Below are 9,473 nucleotides of genomic sequence, written 5' to 3' on the forward strand. Positions count from 1 at the left end.
TACAATTTAAGTTAGATTCAAAAAATATATGTGGAACAGACCTATGAATTATGGAGAAGTAAAAGGTCTGAAAAAATAAGCACAGAGACGTCTGTAGGTAAATGAGTCTCAGGAGAACAGTGGTAGAGGCATATTGAAAAACAAATAAACAAACAAACATAATATTCTACACTAAAATTACCAAAAGAAGCAATATTCAGACACAACTATGGGGAAAGCAAGGGCCTCACATATCAAGATTTTAAGGAGGTTAATTTGTGAAGAACTAATATTTAGGTCTGCTGCTTGTCCCCTCAGAGTCTAATTGTGTGTCAAAAGGATCTGGATGAAATGGCTTTGTTGAAGACCTTGAACATGGTGCTCTTGATTTCCTTGTTCCTCAGGCTGTAGATAAAGGGATTTAGCATGGGAGTGACCACCGTGTACACCACTGAGGCCAAGGCACCCTTTCCAGCAGAAAGAGAGAAAGCTGAACTGAGATACACACCAAGGCCTGTTCCATAAAATAAGCAAACCACTGTCAGGTGAGAGCCACATGTGGAGAACACTTTATACCTGCCACCTCGAGATGGGATTCTGAGAATGGAGGACACAATTTTATAGTAGGAGAAGAGGATCCCTGACATAGGGAGAAAGCCATACAAGATGCTTCCAATATATGTGACTATGTCACTGCTGAGGGTGTCAGAGCAAGTAAGGTTGAGAATTTGTGAAGGGTCGCAGAAGAAATTAGCAATTTCCACTCCCTTGAAGCAGCAACTTTGTAAGACGATCAAATTATGGAGCAGGGAATCAGAAAGGCTGGCCACAAAGCACAACAAAAATAGAAAGCCACAGCGGTGGGAGTTCATGATGACCTGGTAATGCAGGGGGTGACAGATGGCTACAAACCGGTCATAGGCCATTACTGTCAGAAGAAAATCATCCATGCAAGCAAAGAGGATGAACACAGTCATCTGAGCCAGGCAGCCTGCATAAGAGATGACTGTGCTGTGAGTTAGGATGTCCACAATCATCTTGGGAACTGTGGTGGATGTGAGCCCTACATCAGCCAAGGACAGGCTGCAGAGGAAGAAGTACATGGGTGTGTGCAGGTGAGGATCCAAGGTGACAGCCAGGATGATGAGCAGATTCCCAAACACTATGACCAGGTACATGGAGAGGAATAGCCCTAAGAGGAGGGACCGTCTGTGTTCAGTGCTGTCTGCGAAGCCGATGAGATGGAATTCTGAGACACGTGTGTCATTTTGGCTTTCAAAACAACCTGGGAACCTTGTGTAAAAGGAAATACTGTTAGTTTCAGGGAAAGCAGGCACATGGGCATACAGCGAGAGATCACACTGGAAAAAAGTGTAGGATGAGTTTTTATTTTCCAAGCTTTGCAGTGGCAACTCCTATCACACTCCCGGAACTACAGCACTGAATAGCCTTAGCCACAGGTTTCAATTTCTCATTAACACTCAGCAGCCAAGGATTTCAAAACACTTCAGGTGTCACAACCTATCAACTTGTATCTTAACCCTGGAATTACCTTGGGGTACTATTCGCCAGCTGAACTGTACTAACAGTCACATGGAAATTGTACATACTTTCAGTTTAGGACATCATGGATCTAACGCATGGATTGGTAGGATATATTTCATTAAAAGGCTTTTTGGTGTATGTTACCTTGAAATTCATGATTTCTGGAGATATGTTTTATTCCGACATTTTCAAGAACCCACCTCAGTTCCAAGGTTGGTGACCATATAACTCCTGCCATCTGTCTCAACAGTGCAAGCTCAATCACCTGTTTCTCTTATACAACTGGTTTCTACAAAACCCTCTTTTGATATACCTTCTATATACCCTTGCTTTAGTAACACTCATCTGAACAACATTAAATGTCCAAAACCATTAATTCTAGTATGTCATCAAGCAGACTCAAATGCATCCAACTCTATCAACAAAACAGTAAAAAGTGACCTTTCTGTCTTTAAAGTTAGCAGCATTCTACTTCAAAGCAATGGAGAGCAATATGATTTGTAACTCTTGCAAAAGCTAGGGTTGTATCATTGAAGCATTAGCACTGACTGTTTTGGATAGGGAAATACTGTGGCTTGGGTTTTAATTTATTTCTTTATTTGTCTCATTTGTTTTTGTTAGGATTTTGTCACTCTCAGTTTTCTGAAGTCCCTGTATTACCTCTTTTCCTTTGAGAGTCAGGGAAGAGGAGACCCACCCCCCCTGCTGCCCCAAATTCCTGTTTTATTGGTGTCATGATCAACACAGAGGCTCATAGCTGGAACTTAATTGAGGTCTCCAACATGGGTAGCATGAACCAACCTGTGTGTGTCATCATCCCTGCCTTACACAGTCTGCGCTGGCAGGAGGCTGGGTTCTAAGCCAGAGCTAGGAAGCAAAACATGTAGGAGGAGACGTTTTAATCTGTCATGTGGCAGTTAACGTAGAGCATGCAAAAAAGTGCAGGAAAGAAATGGTCACTTTAGGATAGAATGATCATTTTGAGCCTATGTTTGTACCCAGTAGAAATTGACCTGGCCATCTTCTTGAGTCTTACATGTTGAATATTATGATTAGTGTCCAATGCAGCTGTGAATACAGTGGATTAAATTCATGACTTGCAAATACTGTTGAAAGGAGGCAGGGTATGTTAGGGGAAGCAGGCAAATGGGATAAATGGGATTGTGTTCTTGAAATGTTCCTATAGGATTCAGATCACCTGTTCTGATACTAACAAAAAAACTGAAAAAATAAAAATCATTTTTGTATATAACTTCTCTCCTACAGAACCTGTCAAATTTTGTTCTGTATGATTTCATTAGCTGCAGATAACCACATGAAAGCACAGATCACAAATGTTACCTAAGTACATTCTGACTCAATTAGAAATAGTGGCCTGTTTAGAAGTGTTTGGATTTTTAGTAGTGAATGAAAATGTTTAAGGACTCTGCATGATCTTCACATACTGTCTGTTATGTAAGAGCTATATTTTCCAAGTTTTTCTTAGCTATTTCATCCTTTCATCTCTTTTATGTAGAAGCCTGGTGATATTGACTTGCACTTTTTATGATCAACCCCCTTATTTATGCATAAAGTAGAAAAGGTCCAAAGCATGCATGGAGTTCCAAATGTTCTGTGCATTATTAAAATAGATTTGTGTCATCCCCCCTGATTCATGGATTGTAGTTCTCTAACTTTGGCAGCCCAAAGGCAACTCTAATCTATCATATGAATAGTTCAGGCTATGATGCAGCAAAAGAAAAATTGCAAAACAAAGAATCATAGAAAATAATATTAACACAGCAAGTGGTTTCTTCAATGGTAAGTAAACAGTAGTTATGGACCTTAGGGAGTTATTGTAGGAAGGAGCTATAGATTTTTATTATTTTCATTGCTTTCTTATTTTTTCTTCACAGCTAAACAGAAAGAGCCATCCTCTTTGCATTGATTTACTCCCTACACTCTTCACAAACCTGGGGGCTGTGACAGGCTGAAAGCAAATGCCAAAGCATGGTGTCTCCCCCGGTGCACATGAACAGGAATTGGATCAAAAATGGAGCAATTGAGACTTGAATCAGACTATGTGACACGGGATGCAGTCTTCTGAAACTAAGGTTGAACCCACGGCAGTACAATACACTCCCCTTATGTCTGTATTGATGGAAGAGCACTAAATAGTTTTCTTTACAAGTTGCATGAAATGGGTTCCTAGTGCTTTTACGAGGTGCACTACACCGCTGCTCACCCCAAGAGAGTGCATTGACCTTTGAAGTCTTTCTCTCAGTGCACACTCTGCCTTTAAGCGCTTAATCAGTCCCATCATCAACTGAGAGACCCTCATTGGACTTGTCTATTACTGTGATCAAAATTTCTGTTCATCTCCATGCCTCACGAATTAAGATTTCTGAAAGATACATTAATCAAATTGTTTTTAGTGGCAAAAGTAGTTGACACATCGGCTTACTATTTACCAGCCGTGTTTGCTGTCCTGAGAAAGAAGCAATGACTATTTCCTCTATGATTTTATTTTATTTGATAGACCATCAAATATCTTGTAGCGTAGTAACCGGTAGCCATCCTTTCATGAAAACTCACTAGGCAATCTTATTTCATGAGGGGACTGTTAATTTCATTAAGCTCCCTGGAGAAGTCACTGTGGTGAGAAAGATGTCAAATCAACATTCTATTTCTGAATCATTTACCGAGAATACATACATACACACATACATGTAAATCCCTACCTCTCTGTGATCGCATTATCTTCTGAATAGCAGGAATCACAACCCCGATCTGTGACAGGGTTAGCATACACAGAAAATTAGAACTTGAACATCTTATTGCTCTGATTTTAACAAAGAAAAGATCTTGTCAAGGAGCATGTTTCTCATGAATGCCATTGTCAAAGGGGATTGGAAGTGGCAATGATGCCCAACTCTATAACACATCTCAGCTCAGGGGAATCATCTGCCTCTTCTGTCTCTGTGAGTATCTCTGCCATCATTTGTCAATCCTCATCAGAAAGGAGTCACATCCGTAGACTCCTCCATACAGTGAAGTTATAGGACTCTAAGTCCTTCTAAGAGACCCCAGCCCATGCTAGTCCCATATCCCCGTGAATCTCTGAATCCAGGCCAAGTTCTTGCAAAGAATCAAGGACTGAGAAGATAGCACCGAGTGTGTGGAAGCCACAGTGGACATGGCCAGTTACCATGGGCCAATAATGGCTCTGTGCAATATGTGACACATATTCTTCCTCTGTGTAAGAAACACATGCAGTTCAGGAACTCTGCAGAGGGGGGTCATTGTTCCTCAAGATATGCACTTAAGAGGAAACAATTTTACTCTAAAAATGGTTTTTGCAAGAATGAAGGTATACATTTATTTAATACCAAAAAAAATAGTTTAGTATAAAATTTTCCTAAGTGGAAAATATATATGATAAAAAAACTGTACTTGGATTTAAAAAATTATTTGCATCAGAATTAACTCAAAATTCTCCTTCTGTTTTCCACGAATATTTTGAAGTTTTCTCATACAGTGGCAGAGAAAACACATTACAGCAACAAGAAAGCAGTGTTAAGTAGGTTATCCATCAATGAATTGTGTGAGGACTTGGTTTAAACATAAAGAAGAAAATCGCAATTTTATTATATCCTCTTTTGGTTTATTTGTTTCTTTCCAGTAAAAATTTTCTGAGAAATGCGTGTTGATGAACCAGGTTGTTGTGTCACTGCAGAATTAATATCCATAGCTGACACTGCACACTCTCAGATCCTAAGAATCCACTGCACGGAATGGATGTGGCCCATACAGCAGACCTCGTTCAAAACAGCGTTATCTCTGTCTCTGCTGCATCAGAGGTCTCCACTCTCCACAAATCATCTGGGTTGGTTGGTAATGTCACTGCATTTTCTGCAGCAGAATTGGAATCTAACACCTGAGATTCATACTGCTTTTTCACATGAAGTGATTACAAGAGGTGTGCAAAATGTTGAAAGCTGGGCCAGGTGCAGTAGCCTAACGGCTAAAGTCCCCACCTTGTACACACTGGGATCCTGGCACACCTATGAGATCCGGTTTTAAACATGGCATTCCCACCCCCATCCAGCTCCCTGCTTATATCCTGGGAAAGCATTGGAGGAAGGCTCAAAGTCTTGGGACCCTGCACCTGCATGGGAGAACTGGAAGAGCTCCTGGCTTCAGATCGGCTCAGCTCCGGCCATTGTAGTCACTTGAGGAGTGAATCTTTGCACAGAGGATCTTCCTCTGTCTCTGCTCCTCTCTGTATATCTGACTTTCCAATAAAAATAAACAAATCTTTTTTAAAAAGTTGAAAGCTGAAGTGAAATCTCAGGATGAGATCAAGCTGGAGCTCAACTCTGTGTGACCCTGTGCCTCCTTTTTCAGTGATAGCCGCTTTAAACTCTGGCTGTTGCCCACTGTGGTCTACAGAGAAGCCAAATAGAGAGCACGATGAGCAGGAGGTCTCTCCCTAGAGGAAAGGAATGAGAAATGATTGCTCAGGGTGAGGTGTAGGAATAGATGAAGGGCAGGTGACCATTCTCCAACAGTGTCTGGAACCCAACTCGTCCTCCACCCATTCATACGAGAATGCTCTTGAAAGTATTAGGAAGAAGGATGAAGCAGTTTAGGGACTGCTCGTGAATGTTTATGGTGCTATAGTTCCTGGCATCCTCGTCACCACCATCATGATTCTGTTTGGGAATGTGAAGGAAGTTCACATGCTACTGTCCTGAGAGAGGCATCAGTGGGAATATTTTAATGTCAAGGAAAGAACAAGACAGAGTGAGATCACTGAGACAGTGATGAGACCCAAGTTCATAAAATTTTACAACTTAATAAGGTAAAACATTCCCTCCCCCTTTGTACCTCACGTGTGTCATTTTCTTCGTGATGATAAGTAAAGATGCTCCTGACATCCCAGTGGCATCTCCCAACTTTCTGGCCAGCAGAGGAGATCTACTGACCAGCAGGTGCTCATAGGGGTATTTATCTTAGCACAGAGCTGTCAGACTTCCACTGGCAATGTCAAGGTCTGAAGGTGTTGGCTCATTATTTGCACCTGGAAGACCCTGGGGGCTCAGTGCCCAGAGCTCCTCATTAGCCACTAGGTCCAGTGTGTCCCAGTCTCTGAGGACTGCCTGACCCTGACAGAGGAGGGAATTGGGAAGTGTCCCTGGGTTCTAGACACAAGGCAACTCCTCTGTAAACCTTTGCTGCTGATTTGCAAGTGTGGCATCCTGGCTTAAAACTCAAACTTTGGATTTCAACTTCAACTCAATGTGTGACTTTTATGTGTGGCAATAGATTGGATTGATCATAAAATCAAGAGATTAGATTTCTGATCCAAAATAGCCAATATTGCTTTCAGTCTTTCTCATCTCATTAGTCTCTAAACACAGCTTTCCATTTCTTTTCTAAAGCATTGCTAGCATTAGTTTTGATGTCTGGGCAGCTCATGGCATTTTACTGATGTGAGTGAATGTTCACTTATACATTTTGTCTCTTAACAAAATATAGTAATACTAAAATTATTGACACTTTCTTCTTTAAAAAAAAAATAATAGGGCTTACATTGTTGATTAGGATCCTGGATTGAGCATTAGGAGAAAATGGGTGTGACTACTTTTTCCTTTGCTTCTTCCTATTATCTGGCAGAAGGGTGGAGATAAGGGGTTAAGCCATGCCCAACCTCCCGACTGTCCCAATACCCAGGGTTGGGGACCAGTCACTAAGTATCAACCCAGTGTGCCCCGTGGCACACGGTCCAAAATTTCTGCCCAAGTGTTTTTGATAGCCATTAGAAGGATGAGGGAACTCTTTCAATATCCGTTGGCTAAGCAATTGATCTTAGGATCTCCATTTACCCAGATTCTTGCATCATCATTTGGCTTGGGAAGATGTCCATTTTGCTCTGTTCTCCTTCCTCTGCTATGGCACCAGATGTCCTCTGCAGGATCCAGTGGACTGCCATATCCTCCACTGAGGAGATTAAGCTTTAACATAAAGGCCCAAAGACCCAGGCCAAGAGACATGGGCCCCTCCAGACACCCCACACCCAGGGCTCCTAGACCCGGCATCTACCTCGCAGGAAGACTCAAGTACCTGGGCCTGGTGTCCTGGACACTGGAGGATCCCCAACACCCAGCGCTCATGAACCCAGCACCCACTGCACAGGCAGGCTTAAGGACAAGGGCCAGGCAACCTGGAACTCACTGGATATACCCTCCCCTGCCCAGAGGACTCATGGACCTAGCACCCATTGTATAGTTGGGCTCCGGGATCAGGGCCACCAGGCCATGCCATCCCTTTCCATCCCCAGGGCTCACAGATCTGGCAACCACCATGCAGGAAGGCCTAACAACCCAGGCTAGGCAACCTAAACCTCACCAGATCCCCAAAAGCCCCAGCGCTCACAGATCCAGCCCCCAATGCACAGGCAGACCTAAGAGCATGGGCCAAGAGACCTAGGTCCTGCCAGACCCCAGAATTCTGAGACTCATACCCCACCACCAAAACCCAAGAGGACTCAAGGACCTGGGCCATGTGCCCCAGTCGTTGCTGGACCCCTCGCCCTGAGGCTCACAGACCCAGCACCCACCACATGAGTGAGCTCAGGGACACAGTCCAGGTGATCCAGGCCCACAGGAACCCCCATGCCCTGGGGCTCACGGACCCAGCACCTACCACACAGCTGGGCCTGAGGACCCAAACCTGACAATGCTGGATCTTTACCCCCTTGGTTCACAGCCCCAGGATCCTCCATGTAGTTGGACTTAAGGACATAGGCCATGTCACCTGGGTCCCATCAAAAGTCCCTACCACCTCGGCTCATGGACCCAGTACCGATCAACTCAGATTGGCATGACTTGCCTCTCCTCAGCATCAACCAGCAGATGCTTCACCTGGCTCTGCCCAGTCTGCCCCAGTGCCAGTTCCTGCTGGTGAGTGCTACAGCCTAATCCGATTCAACCCAAATCCCCAGTCCAGGCCCTAGTGTGGACTAGTTGGTATTGTAGCCCAACCAGGCCTATCGGGTACCCCATCCCGGTTCTCACATCTGCCAGTGAATGTTATGAACTAGCCAGGGTTGGTCCACCCTAAGACCTGACCCACCTGTATGTCAGCACGTACTATAACATGACCTGGTCTGGGCTGCTTCTTGCCTTATTTCTTGTCCTCACCTTCAGGGACTGCACACTGACAAAGGAGTTTCTCAAGCTTTTCTATCTGATCTCTTCACAGTGGCAGATCTTGCCACACCAGTGGGTCCTTGGCCCAGGTTGACTTTGTCCATGAGATGTGTGGCAGGGGCAGTACCCTTACCCAACCAGCCAACACCCTTGCTGATCCTTAGTGTTGGGTATTACAGCCTGGCCTTACTTTGTCCATGCCCAAACGGAGTTCTCTCATGGTTCAGTGGGAGCCAAGATCTAGGCAAGCCCATTCTACCCCCACCCAGACTCATGATTACCAGTGGGTGCTTGAATCCAGCTCAGTCAGGCACTCCACAAAATCAGTCCACATCCATGCTGAGGGAGACTACAGCCATGTCCAGCCCATTCCTCTGCTTCCTTTCTGGCTGTCACTTTCACTGTTGGGACCCCAAGCCAGCTGGGGCATCCCCTAAGCTCTCCAGCCATGCCTGTGCCCAGCCACAGATCTTGCATTTGCCAGCAAAGACTGCAGTTGCACTGTGGTAAGCCCATACACACCCCCAACATATCCTTCTGTCAGACCTGGTTCTCTCATGTGTTGATTAGTGTTATTTCCCAGCCTAAAATTATGAGTCTCCTGTTCAGACTCTCGCTGATGGGTGCTGTGATCTTGTCCTGCCAGGTAGGCCTCCAGCTCTAGCTTTAATGTGTACCAGTGAGTGTATTTAGGTGGTTGTCACTGTTGACTACCCCAGCTTGGGTCTCCCACATATGCTGTTGATTTGGACTGAC

General features: G+C 44.3%; 1 protein-coding gene across 1 annotated transcript; it reads right to left on the minus strand.

Annotated features, from left to right (window-relative positions):
• Positions 1-311: 311 nt before the first annotated feature.
• Positions 312-8,317, minus strand: LOC121171827 (putative gustatory receptor clone PTE01). Its single transcript, XM_041003554.1, has 2 exons — positions 8,260-8,317; positions 312-1,264 (listed from the first exon to the last, which is right to left on the minus strand). Exons 1-2 carry the CDS (start codon positions 8,315-8,317, stop codon positions 312-314), a joined length of 1,011 nt encoding a protein of 336 aa, XP_040859488.1.
• Positions 8,318-9,473: the final 1,156 nt, after the last annotated feature.

This window comes from Ochotona curzoniae, unplaced genomic scaffold, assembly GCF_017591425.1.
Source record: "Ochotona curzoniae isolate NIBS_2020 unplaced genomic scaffold, NIBS_Ocur_1.0 scaffold_274, whole genome shotgun sequence".
NCBI classification, from domain to species: domain Eukaryota; kingdom Metazoa; phylum Chordata; class Mammalia; order Lagomorpha; family Ochotonidae; genus Ochotona; species Ochotona curzoniae.

Excerpts from the sequence above, each read along its gene's own strand:
- LOC121171827 (XM_041003554.1), bottom strand. The coding sequence starts at position 8,317 with ATGGCCTATGTCCTTAAGTCCAACTACATGGAGGATCCTGGGGCTGTG. Across the intron at positions 1,265-8,259 it reads TGGGGCTGTGAACCAAGGGG|GTTGTTTTGAAAGCCAAAAT; the intron begins GTAAAGATCCAG and ends CAAGGTTCCCAG.